The sequence below is a fragment of the Glycine soja genome, chromosome 6 (assembly GCF_004193775.1).
Source record: "Glycine soja cultivar W05 chromosome 6, ASM419377v2, whole genome shotgun sequence".
NCBI classification, from domain to species: domain Eukaryota; kingdom Viridiplantae; phylum Streptophyta; class Magnoliopsida; order Fabales; family Fabaceae; genus Glycine; species Glycine soja.
Window position 1 is genome coordinate 19,300,282 of NC_041007.1, and position 21,282 is coordinate 19,321,563.

At 32.8% G+C, this 21,282-nt stretch overlaps 1 protein-coding gene across 2 annotated transcripts; it reads right to left on the reverse strand.

Moving 5' to 3' along the window:
- Nucleotides 1-1,341: 1,341 nt before the first annotated feature.
- LOC114416634 (cleavage stimulation factor subunit 50) lies at nt 1,342-6,350 on the reverse strand. Of its 2 annotated transcripts, none has more exons than XM_028381582.1 (14): nt 6,075-6,350; nt 5,856-5,939; nt 5,204-5,292; nt 4,949-5,021; nt 4,765-4,848; nt 4,597-4,683; nt 4,229-4,259; nt 4,029-4,080; nt 3,878-3,935; nt 3,438-3,491; nt 3,180-3,334; nt 2,571-2,679; nt 1,892-1,948; nt 1,342-1,793 (listed from the first exon to the last, which is right to left on the reverse strand). In XM_028381582.1, exons 1-14 carry the CDS (start codon nt 6,174-6,176, stop codon nt 1,638-1,640), a joined length of 1,191 nt encoding a protein of 396 aa, XP_028237383.1. In that variant the 5' UTR covers nt 6,177-6,350; the 3' UTR covers nt 1,342-1,637. The 2 variants fall into 2 exon arrangements, with proteins under 2 accessions (XP_028237383.1, XP_028237382.1); XM_028381581.1 differs by having other exon boundaries at nt 3,438-3,538; nt 4,189-4,259; nt 6,075-6,348.
- Between the last annotated feature and the right edge of the window lie 14,932 nt (nt 6,351-21,282).

The window sequence follows — 21,282 nt, forward strand, 5'->3', positions numbered from 1 at the left end:
GTTTGGAAACACATCCAATAAGCTCACAAGAAATAAAAACCACATCAAATATATTGATTTACACAAGCAAGGATGTATAGCTTCTGGTTGATGTGCGTCAAGTGGGCTTCAACGCTAAAACAAACACGCTGAAAGTGCATGTTTGCAAACGTGGTGGATTACGCTGAAAAGATCATGATAACCTTAAAGCTTCGCTTTGGTGGGACACTGTAATTTTTGGGTTCTCACCGGCATTCCAAACACTCTGAAATATGACAGGATGCTTCATGAAAATAAAAATAACATGTTAACTCAAGTGTACTGAGTTTTCGCTTTTCATATTCATTCCATCTCAGGTGTATTTGGAACCCTGGTGGGCTTTTACAGCAGCAGGCATCCCAGTTGTCAGTCACAAGAGTATTGCTATTGACACTACCAAATTGCTAATAACAGTACTCACGTGAGGGTAATCAAATAATTTCCAAAACATTTGGTAGTGTCAATAGCATTTTTTGGTAGTGACAATAGTAGTACCCCGGTCACAAAGAATGTCAATTTCAAATGTTTTGCTTTGTTGGCAATTTAATTTACATTCAATTTTTGTGCCAATAAAATTAAATTATATTCTGCAAACAAGGGAACACTGCAGTGCAAGGAATTGCTGATCATGATCATAATACAAGCATATATTAAAAATTCTCCAGATGCTGACCACCGCATAATACCTGGTTCTTTTTTCTTTTTCTTATTTTCAGAGATTTCTCCTTTAATTCTTTATGGATAGGTGAGAAAGGCAGAGTCTCTTGATAGCATTTCTACATAGATAAGTGGCTCAAGATCAAGAAAAACAAAGATAAAAGCTCAACAAGTACGGAGTTCATTGACTTCTTTCCTTCCCTATGATCTTAATAATCTGAATTTATCTAGTTGAATATGACATCCTAATCATTTTCATAAAAATTCCATTTGAACTTGCCATGTTATTTCTCCATGTTGAGTATAACATATACACTTTGAATTTATAATCAACTACAAACTACCCTGATTTATCAAAAATAAAAATAAAAAATTACAAACTAATCTTTGCCGATGACAAATGTTCATCTTTAATAGGATTTTCCTCTTTCAATCACATTTTTTTCATACATAGATTTGAACTCAAGACCTTGTTTAAGAGAACATGAGTCCAATACAACGACTTGTTAGTTTAAAAACTAGCCTCTTATATCAATAATTCAATTTTAGTGGCTTAACCGAGTCAACTTTTGTTCGTTTATTGGTTTTATGATAGTTTAAGAAGCTTCGTATTCATGCATATGACAATAAACATGGAGAACATGAAAGTGGAATGGGAAAAGGGAATACAGAAAAGACCCGCCAAGGTTCATCCAATCCAACTTTAAGCTACTTTCGTGAAAATATGGAATATGAAACAGTAGTAGCTGTTAAGAATTGTTTGAAAGATGGAGCAAAACAAATCATCAGAAATAGATAATCTTCCAATTCCGAGAGCTGAATGCATTAACTACTTCTGCAGGCAAAAAGCCTTAGGCTACTACTAGAAATTAAAGAAAAATAAATGGAAATTCCCAGAGTTAACTTTCAATCAGTGATAACTTTAATTAGTCTGTAAATGCATTCAGCCTCCTTCCCATTAATTATACAGTTTCCTTCCAGAACCGAACTGACCTATCAGTTCCACAGGAAATAAAAGCAGACTCTATTGGTGAGTGTTCAAGCCAGCGGGGTGCACCAACATGATTAGAAGGCCACTTTGCTACTTTTTCTGTTGTCATCGCATCCCAGATAACGATCTGCAATGTACACCAGATTCCTCAAATAAAATCAATCTATTTGATAAAGCAAACATCGCTACAGTAAACATGGAGAACAAGAAAGTGGATGAACAAACCTCATTGCTCAGTTCATCTATGGATAGAATAAATTCTTCTGTCTCATTAAAAATAGCCTGCAAAAGAGAGTTCACACATAGAGGTGATTAGAGATTTGGATAAAGGTGCTTCTGTGATAAACTGCTTTCCAATGTACCCAACAAAATATGTATGAGTATCAATTAATATCTTTTTTTTATTTTTATTTCTGATGATATTTACAAACAACAAATCAATAATTACTTTTGTACTGTGATTGTGAACAATAAATTAAGGAGTAAATTACACTAACTACCCCTGCTGAGGTTTTATGAAATTATACAAACACCCCTTGTTTTTTTCTACTCCTACATTGACCACCCCTTTATTTTTGAAAAATATACAGGCACCCTTTTATACATTACACATTGTTGGAAAAGTATTGCATCAGACTCCCTAAAGGGAGGTTATTGCAGATGTTAAAAAAGCAAGGGTGTCTGTGTAATTTTACAAAAATTCAGGGGAGGTTAGTGCAATTTAATCTAAATTAAGAGAAGCAATGTTAATTAACTAATAAAAAGATGAGCACAAACATCTGAGTGCAAGTTAAAAATACAAGCATCTGCATCACTAATACCAGAAGGTTTGCTTATCAGCATATGAATTGACCAAGATTAATTTACTCAATAGACTGTATTACATATCAATCATCTTATGTACCTGGCACCTTAGCTGGGTATGTATAGCACCCAGATATTGTTTGACTAATCTTCCAGAGCCAACTTCCCAAAGCTTTAAGGTAGAATCCTTCCCGCAAGAGAGAACAAACCTAGAAAATTGACAGTTAAATTACTAAATGTCTACACTGATCTAAGCCTATTGAGAACTTCAGGAAAATGTAACAAGTAGTAGGTCAATGGGCATCGGCAGCTATATCCATTGCACCAAAAGCAATGAACAAGTATAGAATGCAATAACTTTTGTCTTATGGTTTATTTTTCTTGGTTGGTAATTTTGCTTACAGCTAAAGCAAAGATTGCATTGATTAAATAAACAAAAGCTCTTAATGTGTACAGTAGTAAGCAGGAGTTTAATTGCAGATTGTTAATTCTGAAGTTGAAACCATTAGGAACAAAGGAAACAACCACTTCAAAGTCAACATTGACAATATTATTGCTAAGGTTTCAAAGTCAACACTAGACCACATTTCTAGACATAACTCATGGTGTAGCCGGTAGTGACTAGTGACACAATCATTCTCTCATGGTCAGTTAGTGTATCAACACATGTTTTATTTTGTCCAATAATTGCACAAAAATGTATTTATACCTTTGATCTTTTGTAAAAATTGCACTGGTAGCCTCAGCTGTTCCATGTGCTGCAGTTATTGAGCGCACACAATTGGCAGTGATGCCATCCCACAACCGAATAGCACCATCTTTAGATGCTGTAACATACATGGAACCTGTACAAGAATATCTGATCTATGAATCAGACAAAGAAACAATTAGCATCACTGTAGTGTCAATTAAAGTAAAACAAAGGTAATTCACAGTTGAGATACTGATTCAGAGATAATTGACATGCCTGGTTTATGGCTCCACTGGGGCTAGTCTCTGGGATATTTGCCGACAGATAACACTGAAAGGTATTTATATCATACAAATGTGGAATTGCATGATCAGTTCCTGTCAGAAATTGATATTTATTATCTTTAATTTTTTGTGTAAAAAAAAGAACCAAGAATCCTGATTTGTAAGTAATCTGTAAACAAAGATAGGATTTCCCTCTTTAACAGCCACACTATAGACATTAGACAAGTTGTCCAGTGGAGCACATGAGACTTTCTGAGCTTGGTAGCATACAGATAACAATTTGAAACCAAACAGTGAATGTGATGTGTATTCAAGGGATAACAGAACATTTAAGAAATACAAGAGCACAGAAATGGAGATCAACTGTAAAGAAAATGATGCAATTTGCAGATCATAAATCTTCAGCAGGAAAGATGTGATAAAAATAAATACCTGCCAGCAGAAAGTCTCCAGATGGATGAAAAGATACAGATCGAACATTGTGTGTGTCCTGCACAACAGAAGTTAAAGAGAAATGGAGGTTTATATTTAAATCTTATATTTGCTCACTTGTTGCTAATGCTTAAAGGTAAGACAACACAACCTGGATAACCCTGTATGCTCTCTTTGCATTTGTTTTTGAAATATCAAAAAACCTAAACATTAAACCCAGCATGTCAGATTGTAAGAGCATTTCCAAATAAAAGGGACAGAAATATCAGAAAGAAATACAGGTGAAATGCATATTATGGAACAAATCATACTTTATTGTTTGATCTTTAGCTCCAGAAATCAGGATAGTACCTTGTGGATGAAAATCCAGATCATTTATTGGCTGCAGTTTTGTTATACAAGGAAAAGAAAAAAAATCAAATTTACAAGTGCAGTTTCCAAGGATCATTCCATAAGCTCAACAATTTGGAAAGTAAAAGCCTGATGAGATATGTGAAAAAAAGCATTTGCCAAAACTGATTAGTATTAGAGTAAAAAAGATCAATTATAGCAAAGACAGAAATTAGTATGTTGATATATAATGCTTTGTACTAAGTAAATTTGTAAAGCCAACAATAATTACAACTATGAACTTCATTTTATCTAAACAGGACCTAAAACTCCCATAAAAATAACCACACAACTTCAGTTACTGGTATGCCAGGAAAACGCAAATATACTTGTATATGATCATAATATGTTCGTATGACAGGCCGCACAGGACCATCCTTTGCCTCTGGCAGCAACATCTGCTTGATCTTCGAAACCTGCCAGATAAACAGAGCATAAATTCAGAAGCTGGTCAAATATAGAGCAATTTTTCTAAATTCTAAATAACAAATTGGCACCTCAAATAACTTTATTGATGTATCTGCACTTCCAGTGGCAACAAATCTTCCATCAGCACTAAACCTAGCACATCTGGCAATATTCTAGAAACTAAGCCAATCAGTCCAAAACAACAGTGTTTTCATAGTATGTTGAATTGTTAGTGCAGGATATGTATATACACTATCAAAGCATATTGCACACCTTGTGTTCTGAAAGGTGTCGCGTTTCATGCTTTGGGAAGCTCTTTGATGAACCTTTCACATCAGGCACAGAGCTGCCACAACAAAACGCAATTTTCAAGAGAGCATATGACATTGCCACCTATGTCTGACTTAATATTACATGTAACTAACTAAATTGCCACATTAAAAATTGAAGGAAGTCAAAGTCTTGCTCAATATTAAATACAACAAATTATGTTTGATAATAAATAGAAATGTCGTTTCTGAAGTTTGCCTGAAATCAATAGCTGTTGTGTGAGGCAGAGGCAGTGTAGCAGTGAAACCAGTGCCTCTTGTGATGTCGCCCTTTTCCACTGCAAGACCCTGTTATTATTTTCTTAGAATAAAAGAAAGGATTATACTTCACATAAGAAAAGCATATAAGGTCCTCTCTGGATAAGCTTCTCTATAAGTACTTACATGAGAAGATGATATTCTCACGTAAACTAAAATCAACTTACGCACTTTTATAAAAGCTCTTTTCATTCAACTTCTTCAAAAGCTAAGGTATATAAGAGCATGTTTGGATAAACTTTTCCTTTTCCATAAACACTTATATGAGAAGAAAATAAGAAGGAAAAATAGAATAAGCTTATCCAAAAGCTAAAATTAGCTTATGCATAAGCTAATTTATAGAAACTCTCTGATATTAGTTTCTCCAAAAGCTGATTTTTAACTTATGCGTTGTAAGCTAATTTTAGCTTGTGGAGAAATTTGTTTCATTTTTCCTTTTTATTTTCTTCTCTTATGGGAAGGGTTTATCCGAACAGGCCCTGAGTTGATTTTAGCTTATGGGGATGCTCAATGTATTTCACCTTCTTATTTTCTTGTCCTATAAGTGCTTAAGGAGAAATTTATCCCAACAAGGCCAAAGCGAAAGTGAGAACCTTAGCGACCAGGTCGAGAAGCCTGTTAGGAGGGGCTTCTACATTCAGTGGAGTCATGGTTGCTGAAGCAACAGCACTTGCAGCCTGGTGAAAATGGTAACAATATGATTTTTATTTTCATTTTAAAATTAAAATAAAAGATTTGATTTTTTAAGATAAATAAATATATTCATTCAATTTCAATATGTTATGTTATGATTAATGGAAGATTGGGCTTGCCTGAGTGAGACTGTTGTCGCGAAGATGAGCGACGATGAGAGAATTGAGGTTTCTGTAGAGTTTGCCATCTTGCACGGTCTGTTCTGAGCTACTGTTATCCATTTCTGAAGAGAGAGAGAGAAACCGCTAATTGGACGGAACCTAAAACCCTAGAAGCTGTGATCTGTTTGGTTAGTTCCCAAATCGGAAGAAGAAGTGCTTCCCCGTCGCTTGTTTTGCTGCCGTGCCACCACTTTCACTGTTTTTTCAAAATTACAAGAAAATCAAAATGATTTGCAACGACTTTTTTTTTCCTTAAAGAATGAAAAACATGTGAACTGAAATAATGAAGAAAGGAATGATTAGAAAATAGTAGGAAAGATAAAAAAAAACCCTAAAAAAAATTAAGAAAGATGTATTATTTAGATAAATAAATAAAAAAAGTGGAGAAATTTTTATACTTGTTTAACTGAAAAGGAAAAAAGTGAAAAATAAATAAATTGTAAAAAAAAACATTTTAATACTAATTTTGATGTAGAGTTTTTTCCACTTATGGAGGGTGTTGTTAGGTGCACCTAGCGTTATTGCTAGTGCACCCAACATCACTTAAAAAGTCAGAAATGCTCCTCCAATGTTTTTGTTGTGTGGATCAAGTTGATCCGTAAAAGACCTCTGGATCAACTTAATTCGCAAAAATCTCCAGCGGATCAAGTTAATCCATGTAAGACACGCGGACCAAACACAGATCAACTTGATCCGCAAGTATTACACGGATCAACTTGATCCGCAAGTTTTCCACGAATCAACTTGATCTGCAGGAGACTGAATTTTTAAAAAAAGTTTAACTCTATTGAAACTTAATTTTAAATGACATTTGTAATATTAGTTTAACATTTCTAATTTACTTACTTCCATTCATAATATGTCGATGAATTTCGAATGAATTTGGTATAAATTTCGGATCAAGTAATTTAAACATAATTGACAAAATAACACTAATATTATAAACTAATATTATTAATCAAAATAACTTAAAATATATAAAATGTTAAGTCAAATACATCATCAAAAACTAATGATATCTAAAGTTTGAATAAACTATTGCTGATCCGTACGTCGCCTATATCGAGACCTCACATACACATCGTGGTCTTCTGTGACACCCTTGGCAATCCTGAGGCATTTTTGGATGACCTCTTCATGTGTGGATGTGCCTAACGTATTTAGATGCTGCTCCAACGCCTCCGCGATCGCATGACAAGCCTCCTGTTAAATAGAAAACAAACGAATTATACAAATTAGTATTAAAATAATTGAAGTAAATGATATACATCTAACCAAATAGTAACACTTACCACTGCATGTTTGGGCTCGTCCGCATCAGGATCCGCATGTGTCAATGTCGGTGCTACCTCATGAGGGATATGACTAGGTTGCGTCGCATATGCATCTCGAGGAGGATCCGTCTGTGGCGCAGTCATGAATGGATGCGATATGACGAAGAACCAGTCTATGTAGTCAGGCGCACACTGACCTGACATAACACAGATCACCTGCTGCCGCCAGATGGTCTAAGTAGTGCGTCCATGTCATCATATGACACCCATGAATGGACAGGGTGTGCAGGAATGCACTCGACATAGCCAGACTGGCGCATAACCCTCTCATGTCTGTATCTGACAACAACAGGCCCCCAGCAGAGCTGTCCCGAGAAGCACGAAATCGGATGAAAGTCCTGCACAAGTCGATGCTCCGCATATGGCATCCAGTAGACATCTGGGATCCTCAGATGATCCAGGCGCTGCCTGTACGTCGCTGTAGATACCTTCTTCACACCTTGTTGTAGTCCGGATCAGCATTGCACTCCGCAACTGACAGAAATTGTTCATATATCCAACACTATAGGGTTTACACGAAAATCATACATGTTAATTAAATATACACTCATTAAAACATTATGGTAATTAAATTATGAAATACATGTTAATTACCTGTAACAAGGTGATGTAACCAGCAAACTGTCGGCTGGTGCTGAGACTGACATCATTAAGCTGATCGTACATATGGACAAGGTCATTGTTGGAACAAGTGGCCTCGGAATAATTAAGAAGGGGGGTTGAATTAATTATGAACGTGTCTTGACTAATTAAAAATTTATCCTTCTTAATGTTACTAGATTTAATTAGGCTTTACTACTAAGTTATGAGAAAGTAAAGAATAGAAACAATAACTTAGACAAAAGTAAAGCATAAATAAAAAGTGCACAGCGAAAAAGTAAAGAGCGTAGGGAAGAAGAAAACAAACACAAGTCTTATACTGGTTCGGCAACGAGCCGTGCCTACATCCAGTCCTCAAACAACCTCTTGAGATTTCCTTTCCTTGTAAAAATCCTTTACAAGCAAAGAGCCACAAAGGATGTACCCTCCCTTGTTCTCTTTGAACAACCAAGTAGATGTACCCTCTACTTGAAGCGAACCACAAAGGATGTACCCTCCCTTGTGTTCACTATTACAACCAAGAAGCTACCCGCTTCTTACACAGAATTCTCAGACGGTTAGTTCTTTGAATTCAGTGTTTGGACAAAGAATTCTCAAACGGTTAGTTCTTTGAATTCTTTGTTTGGGGAATCAAAAGAATTCTCATACGGTTAGTTCTTTGAATTCTTTTGGCAAGAGGGAGAAGAAAAGAAGAATAAGAGAAAAACATAAGGATAGCACAATTTTTGTTTTTGCGGAATATTCCTTTCTTCAAGGAAAGATTGAACAAAAACTTATAATGAATTTGGCAAAGGTTTTGCAAGAGAAAAGCAGTGGAAAGTTATGTGTAATCAGATGTATTTTTCTGTGTTATTGTATATAAAATGCGTGTCAAGGTCTTATATTCATAGAACCTTGATACCTTTTGAGAAAATCATGCTAAGAGTTATAACTCTTAACATTTTCTTCAAAAACATTCACTGGTAGTCGATTACCATAATGGTGTAATCGATTACATAATGTATTTTATGAAAAGTTGTGACTCTTCACAATTAGATTTGAATTCTAACGTTCAGATTCACTTGTAATTGATTACTAATATAGTGTAATCGATTATACTATTTGAAAATCATTTTGGAAGGTTGCAAAGCACTGAAACCAGTTTGAAAACCATCTTGGTCACTAGTAATCGATTACTACCAAATGGTAATCGATTACCAGAGAGTAAAAACTCTGGTAACTTAGAAGATTTCAGAAAATCCTTTTTAAAACAAAAAGTGTGCTATTTGATGTTTTTTTGAAAAATACTTTTTACTACCTACTTTGACTTGGCTTGATGCTTCTTGATTTCTTCATTTGATTCTTGAATCTTTGAGTGGAATCTTGAATGCTTAATTCTTTAATCTTGAAACAACTCTTTGAGCTTTGGCATCATCAAAACATCTTGGTGAATCATCATGGTAGCTTTGCTTCCACAGACAGTAGCTCCCCATGCATACCACCCAGCAAGAGTGAGGTCACACAGGGCCTATAAGTGTGCAACATGAACATGGGTTGCACTCTTATTAGCAAAAAGAGTGCAACCCAAAAGATGTAGAAGATAAGCGCGAGCGACAGCTATCCAATGTTGTGTTTGACATTTGCGTTGGTATACGTCTCGTAGCCACTGCAGGCATACATATGCTACACCACATTGGTCTGTCTCGGCCATGGTCACCTTTGCTGAGACCATCAGTAACTCAACCAACAACAGCACCGCCTCGTTGGTGCGTAGAGGCTGGAAGTCATGGAATGCGCCAATGATAGGAAGATGGAGAAGAGATGCGACGTTGTCCAGCATGATCGAAACCTCCCCCACAGGAAGATGGAAACTAGAAGTCTCCCGATGCCACCTCTCGATAAAGGAGGATATAAGTCCCCGATCGTCGGTGTCTATCGAACATGCGATCAAAGGACTTAATCCTGTCCCAACAACCATGTCCTCAATTGCAGGAACAGGCCTGCCCAAGTTATGCACCTTCCTCCCATGGGAGGATAACTTCAACTCAGGACGTTCCTGAATTGAAGTACAAAGAAACACACAATTTGTTCAAATAACGTCAATCAGTAACCAAAAACTCAATAAAAAAGAATACTTAACAAACTTGAATATTATAAATACCTGTCCAGACCATATGCTGGCCGCAACATGGTCAGCATATTCTGTAAGCACTGATGGGTCCCTGGGTTCACCAGGAAATCCCTCAGGCTCATCTACAGCATCCTGTGCACCAATATCCTGTGCGTCAGTCTCTGGACCGGTGTCATGTGCGTCAACATCTACCATGAGCTCATCCCCAGCTACAGCAGCCTCTGCCTCTGGTACTGCAGGCGAGTCCACAGATACCGCAGCACAACATCGTCAACAATGACAGGTACCCGTTGCCTGCATGCCGATGCAGTCGGCCTTCGGCGCTGGGGAGCACCGTCAAAATCATCACCATCCCCTCTCCCCAAACCTCTGGCAATAACCTTACCTAACACATGGCCTAATCCTCTAGTCTTAACCATGATATGCAAATGTCTACCACAAATTCCATCACTAAACCACACAAATTCCAATCAATCCTTTTATGTGTGTATGGTTTTCAAAATTTCATTTGGTTTGGTTTCGAGAAATTTGGTGTTTTGTGTTTGGGTTTGGACTATTGTTGTTATGTTGGAACTTCTTCAGATGCTTAATGTTTGTTCAATAAATAGCACTAGTAGTGTTATAAGCTTGAGAATTAGCAAAATGGTTGTGATTAATCAGGAAAAACTTTTGCTTAGGAGAAAGAAGGACAACCTTGTAAGATGCCTCAGGCTATAGTGAACTTCGTAGTGCAAAGTCTTGGTGATTTGCTCATTCAAGAAGGAATGTTCCTATATAGGATGGAAGACAAAGTGTTGCAACTGCAAACTGATTTGAGGATGATGAGGTCTTACTTGCAAGTTGCAGATAGAAAGCAAGATGGTAATGAAAGCCTAAGGAATTGGATTTCAGAAATCAAAGAAACTACTTATGATTCTAATGATGTCATTGAGTCATATGCCCTCAGAGGAGCTTCAAGAAGAAATTTGACTGGTGTTTTAAGCCTCATCAAAAGGTATGCTTTAAACATCAACAAATTCATAGAAACCCACAAAGTGGGATCTCATGTTGATAATGTCATAGCTAGGATTTCTAGCCTTACAAGGAGTTTGGAAACTTATGGCATAAGGCCTGAGGAAGGAGAAGCCTCAAATTCTATGCATGGGAAGCAAAGATCTTTGAGCTCCTACTCACATGTTATTGAAGAGGACATAATTGGTCTTCAAGATGATGTTAGGATTTTGGAGTTATGTTTGGTTGACCCCAACAAAGGCTATAGAGTAGTAGCCATTTGTGGAATGAGGGGTTTGGAGAAAACAACATTGCAAAAAAGGATACAAGAAACAAAATACGAGCTCTCCACTACTCTAAGCCAACTAAATTAAATTTAACCTATGATATTTTCCTAAGCTTCTCACATGTACCTATATATATGTTTATGTTATCTCTATCTTGATTGCCCTCATATTAATAAGTATGGAGTATCAAAACCAAAGGGCCAAGGAGGGTAGATTCTGTGAGAAATTCTAATTTGTTTTCTGCATCCTTTTGGGATTCTAATCAGTGACTAAATTTGAGGGCTTCAAACACATAAGTAGGATATAAATAGGATATAAATAGTTTTTGTTCAAAGTAAAGCTACAAACCAAAAAGCCATAAAACCAAATTTCAAAACAGGATATAAATAGTTACAATTGCATATTCAGTACCATACAAGATATAAATAAAGTAAAAAACCACTGAAACCTTCAAAATATGAATGCACACCAACCACAATATCTTAAACAACCATTGTAAAACATCATACTCCAGGCTAAAAGATTCAAAATTAACCCTAAACTTTTATTAAAAACCATTTTTCATTAATTAAAACATAATTCAAAATTTTTTAAAATTTAAAACAAGCCTACAGATCAAGTTGATTCGCAGGAAACTACGCGGCCAAAAACGCATGCGGATCTACTTTCCCTTACTGCGGATCATCTACCTCCTAAGTTGTCTCTACTGCGGATGACCTTAAGCAATCAACAATGGAAGCAATGGAAGAAGGAACCTTACCTCGATGAAGAACGGAAGAATGGAGCTCGCGGAAGAAGAAGAGACACTTGCAGGAAGACATAGGAAGAAGAAATGGCTCGCGGGAGAGCACCAACAACAGCCTCGTGAGGGAGAAGAAGAACCAGCAGCAGCTCGTGCGGAAGAAGGGAGAAGAACAGTGCTCACGGAAGAAGGAAATGAAGAAGGAAGCGGAATGGCTGGGTGCACAAGTTTTTTTAAAATATAAGAAGGGCATTTTCGACTTTTCGCTTTAAGTGCTGGGTGCACCTAGCAGCACCCCTTATGGATATAAAGAAACAAAAAATTATTTTAATTAGTATGAACATTGAAATAGCTTTAAAATCAACCACCTTATCATATAAGTGATTTTTTAAAAAACTGAATAGTAATGTAAATTATTTTTATACTATTAATATCAATGTGTAACATCCCCAAAACACTCTATTTTAGGGGTAGATATCTTTATTTTTATTTGTGTTTTATCTTTTTTAATTCTTCAGTTACAAGTTACATCTTATATCTATAAATGGGTTACTCTTCTTGCAATACATATATACAATTATCATTTTCTCTAAATTCTTTATGCATTTACGTATTTCAACCAACAAGAGGACATATCCGTGTTATATTCTTCTGAGCTCACATTCTAAGGTAAGATTCTTCTTCTCCCCAATCATTTTATACATAAAATATAATGATATGTATGATTATATTGTTTATGTAAATTGTGAAATCTATTTAAATGTAATGCATCAAACAAAGAAATTATGAAATTATTTTTGTAAAAGGTGTGGATGACCTTATGAAAGAAGAAATCTAGAGATTTTTTTTTTCTCACCAAAAGTGAGAAGAAGAGATTATTCCTTTCTAATTTTATTATCCTTACTCTATGTTTTGTAGAATATTTATGTAATTATGAAATTGATCATTTAGGAGTCTTGGAGACTTTATCAAAAGAAAGAAAATTGAAGAACATTTTTCTTACTAGAAGAGGGAAATAGTTATATTTTTATTCTCAATGTAAGTGAGAAAATAGTTATATTTTTATTCTCACTGGAAGTGGGAAAGTAGTGCAGAAAGTGAATAAAACTATTTCTTTTAAATTTTTCATAATATATTTCTTTATATGATCTTTCGGTCTTATAGTAAGATTTTTTTTTTGGAATTAGCGATATTTTTCTCACCAGAAATGAGAAAATAATGCAAAAGTAAAAATTAAAGAATATTTTTTCTCATGGGAAGTGTACAAATAATGCAAAAATGAGAGGGAGAAATTCTCGTTTTTCAATAAGGTGAATAAAAAAAAATAGTTCTTTCTAAACAGAAAAGCGAGAAAAAAAAATACAAAAAGTGAAAAGAAGGGAATATTTTTCTTACAAGAAGTGAGAAAATAATCTCGCAGGATTCCAATTTATCTCCTTAACCTGATTTATATGGTTTAAAATTGAATTGGTGTTTTATTGAGTTTCGTGTATGTATGTGTTGCGTTTGAAAGACTTTTGACTTCATATACAAAAATAGTTTTATTTTTTATTTTTGTTGATCCACATATATTCACTATTTTTCTCACTATTAAAACAAATAGGTTGGGCTTAAAAGGTTTCATGATTCAGTAATTAATAATGCAAGTATATGGATCTGAATCTTCTCCTATCCATAATAATTGGAGAGTCTCTAATTAGAGAAAGACACACCGTGAGATTAAATGTGCCATTGAGATTAAATTGAATAGTTACCTATAAACTCAACCCTTCACTTACACACTCTCAAGCTCACGGTAGGATTAAAATGAATGCCAGAGATCAATTCATCAAAACTCATTGTATCATTTACCTCATTTTTATTTATTTCTTTTTTCCTGTTCACAAACCAACGACAAAGTTGACCACTCTTTGAACCTTCACTTACGGTGACTCTAGTATAAAATATATGACAACAAAATCTCAATTCTATTATGGGGCTTTCGATTGTTCTCTTTTTCTCAACAAATGAAAACGAATCTTGGAGAACATCTATTTTTTGTTGCTATCCCTCGACGAAAAAAATGTCGACACGATTCAGAATGAAATGCAAAAAATACAATAGAAGAACATGAAACAAATGATAATCTAACAAGTTAAAAAAATGTGTTGTGGAGGTCCCTTCCAACAGTTGGAATCTAGATTTTCAATAGCAAAAGGAAAATGTGATGGACAAAACATGTGTTGAGTTTCGTAGGCAAAGGTGGCCAGCAACAACAGTGATTTTGGTTAGTGATAGTAAAAAATTAGGTTTACGCCATTGTTTGGTGACATCTTGTTATTTTTCTGGCAACTTACAACGGAGATGAGAGAAAGCGAAAAAATAGTGTTATGGAGAAAGAAGGCAAAATAACATGAGATACGTGGCAAAATTAGATTCACTTATATAATCAAACAGTTTTAAAAAATTTAATTGAACCTCTAGTTGGTATCTCTATGGTAGAGGATTTGGGTCCCAAGTCTATATTTATGAATTTTATATCATTTGATTAGTTTGATTGAATTGACTTATTAGTATAGTAGGAACGCATAATCCAATGCTTTTGTATATGATGTGTGACAATGTTCATAAGTATATTTTGACGATTTATAATTGATTTTCAAGTTTGTTGTCTTTTATTTTATTATTATCTATTATTATAATATGGTCATATCAATACCGTGTTATGTATTTTTCACATTAACTTGAGGAAAATATTGATATTGATCATATGTTTATTTTGGAAAGTTGTACGCTCATTATTTTGAAAAATTGTATGCTCGCTATTTCGATTATAGTTTTGAGCAATTATAATTCTAAATTTAATTACTTGAAAATTATGTATTTTTTAGATATATCATTCAAAAAATTTGATTATGTTATTTTCATACCTTTAATGTGCTCTTGTAGTAGCAATATCAAGAAAACATAACTTAAGAAACATTTGAAATTTATTTCTTATATACTTGTGAAAAAAAGGTTATGAAATTTACATGAAAATCATATGACTCATTTGACTGACATTGCTCTATTATCTGAGGTGAATGATACATGTATTTTTCATAAAATAATTGTTTGAATATTTTTTTATTATATAACTTCTATTCATTATTATTAATGTAGATGTAATTAACATTGATTACTTATAATTTAAATGTTTTATATGGATTAATTTTGGATGATTTTATGTTCACACTTATTTTCACATTATGATTTAATCATGCTTTTGTCAGAAGACATATTATTTGACTTAAAATATTTATAAATTTAGGGAACCAATAACATATGTATGCATATATGAATTTTTATATACATGTTTCTAAAATGCTTTATTGAATTGGTTTATAAACTAATGTATAAAAAAATGCGGTGGTTTTGAGTGCGATTGAGATTCAACTTATTTTTGAGTTTCATGTATGTTGTCATCTTTATCTTCACAAGTGCATTTAGTGAGTCATCATTGTTTGTTTTGTTAATCAAGAACATGATTAATCATATATTAAAAGAAATATGAATTTGCTTTAAAGTTGTGTATTGCACACAATTGATTTCATATAGGCTGATAGCTTTTACACGTATTAAGGTTGCAATGTCTTTCTTTGAATGATTTTATTGGTTTATTAATATGTATACATGGTATGCAGTGTGCCTTTTCTAATGAGCAATATAAAATAATAATAATAATAATAATAATAATAAGAAGAAGAAGAAGAAGAAATAATTTGAAATATATTTTGTATATCTTGCTAATAGTATAATAATTTACACAAAGCAAGACGTCAATGTTAAAGTTGTATTACATGTTTATTGGTACAATTGAAAAAATATGATTATAAACCAAAAGTTTACGAAACAAAAATAACTTCGTTATTTGACATGGCCGATTGGGTCATCCCAGGTTAGTTATAATGCAAAAAGTAGTTAAAAATTCATATGAACACCCATTGAAGAATTAAAAGAATCTTCAATTCAATTACTTATTCACAAGAGAAGTTAATAATAAGACCATTACTAGAAAAAGTGAGGATGAATTTATTACATTTTAAAAACAAATACAAGGTGTTATTTGTGTACCAATACACCAATCATGTGAATCATTTAGATATTTCATGGTTTAAATTGATGCATTAACTAGATAACCACATGTTTGTTTGTTGACAATTTGCAACCAAAAGTTTGCGAGATTTTAAACTCAAGAAAATATGTCATGATAATGTTGTTGTGCTTACATTTCATGATTTTTTATGAATATTGTATGAATATTGTATGACTATTGAAATTTATATTAAACATCCTCTAGAACATGTTCATATACAAAATGAACTTGCAAAATCACTTATTAAAGATTTTAAATTGATTGCAAGACCATTACTCATGAGATCAAAACTATCAATGTCTTCTTGGGAAAATGCAATCTTACATGTTGCAATATTGATTAACATTCGACCGACAAGTTATAGTTAGTTCTTTCCTCTTGAAATTAATTTTTGGTTAGCAACCTTATAATTCTGATTTAATATTATGTTAGATGTTTGTATATGGGCCTAATTTTTCTAAAAAAAGTCCAATTGTTTCATCACAACACACTAAGCCGAGTTCTCAAAAGAAGGTTGAAAATATTTGTTGGTTGTGAATTTTTATATTTAATAAAACATATTAAATCATCAATAGATTTATTTATGACTCAATATGTTGATTGATATTTTGAATTAGTTTTCCCATTATGAGGGGGAGATAGTAAGCAGTTGGAAAAAAAGATCAATTTAAATGAAATATCATTATCTTGATCTTCGTACAAAAAAATGTGAACCAGAAGTTCAAAAGATAATTCATTTACAAAGTTTAGTAAAAAAGAATGGTCAAATCATATGTACCAATTGCTAATCCTCCAAAAAATTTTAATGTCCCTATTAGACAATATAATATTGCAAAATGAGTCTTAAATACACATGAAACATGATAGATCCATTGGTTTCAAAGATAAAAATCTTCAATTAAGAAAAGGAGCTAAACGTTATAAGGTCAAATTGAGGTTATGAGGATGCTGGAAGATTCCTCTAATATATTTGTATGTTTTAGTTCTAGAAGAACTAAGGTACCTGAAAATAATGAATATAAAAAGATCTCATATTATGTCATGAATGAAATATCATGGAACTAAAATAAAGTTAACATTGACAATGTATTTGCATATTATGTAACACTCAATGAAATACATGATAATGATAACGAGGATCAAGAGTAAATCTATAAAAAAAATTGTAAACAAAGAAATGGTTGACCAAAATAAAAAGATTCAATTGAGGCAAAATTAGACTTATTTTCCAAAGCAAATGATTTTTGGACCTATAGTCTATACACTTGAAGATGTAAAACATGGTTAGGTTTTTGAACATGTAGTTCATACATCTGAAAATGAGAAACTAGTTAGATTTTTGGACATGTAGTTAATATACTTGAAGATGTAAAACTAGTTAGGTTTTTGGACCTGTAGTCCATATACTTGAAGATGTAAAATCAATTAGGTTTTTAGACTTATAGATTATACACTTGAAGATGTAAAAGCAACTAAGTTTTTGGACTCATAGGTTATATACACTTGAAGATGTAAAGCCAGTTGGATGGAAATAGATTTTTGTGCAAAACGAGAATGATGAAATAGTGAGATATTAAACATGATTTGTTGCTCAAGAATTTTCACAAAGACATAACATTAATTTTGAATGCACATATTCACATGCAATATATGTGAGACTTAATTAGTCTAGTTACATATGAAAGGGTCAATTTACATATGATAAATGTTGTTACAACCTATTTATATCAGTTCATTGATAATGACATTTGTATGAAACTTACTAAAGGATATAATTTGCCCAGTAGTGCAGATGATTGAGAAGATTATCCTATCAAATTGATAAAGTCTCTGGACTAAAACAATCTAGACTATGAGGAACTTCTTTAGGATTTAATCTTCTCAATAATATTTGATAAAAGAAGGACATGTAATCATCTCATTTGTCCATGCATTTTTACTAAAAACATGGAAACAATTTGATGTAATATTTATTTATGAAGATGACATAAATACTTTTGGAACTCCTGAAGAACCTCCAAAAGCTATAGATTGATTAAACAAAGAGTTTGAGATGAAGGACCCAGGAAACACAAAGTTTTGTTTGGGAAATTGGATACTTGAAGAATAAAATTTTTTTGCATCAAGAATTTATTATAGCGAAGGTGCTTAAAATGTTTTATATAGGAAAATCACATTCATTGTACACTCTAATAATGGTAAGGTATCTAGATATTAACTATGATCCTTTTTGATATTGAGAAAAGAATGAAGAAAAGTACTTGGTCCTAAAGTACCATGTCTTATTGTTATTGAAACACTAATATATCTTACTACGCGCACAATTTGGTATATTATTTTCCACTAACCTACTAATTCATATTAAATTATTATTATTATTATTATTATTAACGTTAAGCATGTAAAAAATGTTTGTATATATTTATGTTCATGTAAAGGTTTAAGTAATATTTGACAATTATGATGCATTCGTGAGATATGTAAGTGAAATGTTGCATGTTTAACACTCACTAAAACCTTATCTCATTAGTTTAATCTCATGTTTTCAGATTGAACACGTGAAGAAGAGAATGTGATGGGTGTGAAGACATTGATATTTTGATAATTCTTTATCTTTCGGTTAACTTTCTAAAAGACTTATTATGTATTTTTTTTGTTTGATATAGAGTCCCTATATGGGAAAAATCCTTTTACATGTATATGATGAGGTTACTTGAGAGTGGTGTACGACTTTCAATATTGAAATTCCTAAGTAATAATATCAATATGTTTTATTATCCATATTTGATTATTAAAATATAAAACTAAGGATAATACCCCTTAGGGTGTTACACAATGCATATATTATTTATTAAAAAAAAACACTTTTCTCCTATTTTTTCTCTCTAAACAAATAGTGAAAATGGATATTTCTATTTTATTATCATCTTGTCTATTTTATTCTTCTTTATTTCTGAAAAAAAATGTCTCATGAAAACTAATGTTTTTCAACACACTCATCCAAACATTGAATTGAAACAAAATCGGATTAACTCATCAAATGTGTTTTAAATTTGATTCTAAGATAAATTTTCAATCATCCAATCTTTATATTATATATTTCATTAAACAGTTTCTGTAATAACATTTTTTTATTAATTTCTAATAAACATTACAATTTAAAATATGTTATATTTATAATTTAATTTTTTTGGAAGACAGAATAATAATAATAATAATGTGAGAAAAAAATGCTAATGATCTTAATTAGTTTGAGAAAAAATAATATATGCACAAAAATTGTCATCCGATCAACAACCGGTAAGTTTATTCCGTCTAACAATAATCACTTAAAAAGTCCTAAAGAGTGTGATTTCTTATTGGTTAAGATTTAAGAACACGAAATTATACAGGTATAGAAATTAAAGTTAAAATTTATAAAATTAAATTGATATTTTTTATAATCAATGTAATTAGGACTTGTAGCTCTCTCCTAAGACCCCAAGATATCTGACAATGAGATTAATCCTCGATCCGAATTTGTCACTCTTATAGCTTCTCGCTCCTCATCATGGTGTGTTCTGTGGAATCGAAACAAGGTCATTTTGTACAAACTTAGTGTGTATTGTCAATTAAACAACACACATTAATCCTTCGGTGTTAAGTTTCTTTGGCCAACTTTAATTGCCCATGCAAGTTGCTAATAAACATTCTAGTTAAGTTGTTAACTTCCATATGCCCAGTTACACAATCAATAAATGCCAAGGCTTCTCCCTTCATAACTAAGTTGCTGAGAAAATAAGAAAGAACACAGCAAGACTGCAAGAGAAGGTCTAGGAAGAATCTTAGCAAAATGGAGAAGGGACAAAGAATAACCTTTTACCTTGAAAAAGAATTCCAGTTTTAGCAGAATCAACGGGCACATCATGGCTTCCAGAATGACCCCAAAATCTGCTATTCTTATTAAGCTATGAACTGTCTATTTGTCATAAAAAAACTACAATTACAACAAGTGGTGTAGAAATTTGTTAGCTTTAGGTTTTTTTTTTTTTAATATTGTATTTGTTGTAATTTTTACCAGAGCAAGATACAGATTTCGGTCTTTTTATGTAACTGATAAAAACCCAGTGGATTTTATAATTAAAGTCCCTTTGTTCTTTCTGAATCCATATTTTGACATATAACATTATGGATTTTGCTTTGCAAATGCTAATCATTGTCTTTATGCAATTGGTTAAGGAATTAAAAGGAAATTTTTTTTTTGAGATGCGTAAAATTGCATTATCTATAAATCTTTTTACAATCTTCTATAATTTTCATGATAAATATTTTTCTCCTTTAAGTTCCTTAACCAATATTCTAAGGGGTTCTGGTTAACGAGACTCATTTTGTTTTTGTTTGTTTACTTATTATTTCTGACTAAGTAGGAACATAGTTAGTTAAAAAAATTGATTAAAAAAGAGTCATTGTATCTTTATTTTCTCCTTTCAAGTCTTACATAGTTCAAACAAAAGAATCTAATTGCATTTTTGATTTGTATAGCCATTGCCCTGTCTTCTGATATTTGTGGGCTTTCTAGTCTCAAGGATATCTATTCACAAGAAAAGACTAGAAAGAGAAAAAAAATAAATAAAGAGGTGACAGTCATCACACAACACTCTATCCAGCACAATGTTATGAAACTGAATTGAAGATTGAAAAAGGAAGAGACCCTTGGATCATGGTTAGATTGGTTCAACAAGTTTTATGATTAAATCGTGATTGAACTGTGGTTGAAATAGATGCATAGATGGTTCACTGTCCAACCAGTTCATTGCAATTTTTTCCTTGATAACTTCATTGCTAGAGAGGCTTGTCTCTAGTCTAGGAAGTTATCTGTATCTTCAACAACATAAAGGAGAAGGAAAAGATAGAGGGGAAATAGTGTCATCACAGGCTTGAGCAATTATACTATCCTACCCTTTCTTGGGTCAATTGGACATGTCCTAATCATACATGGCAGAGCATTCA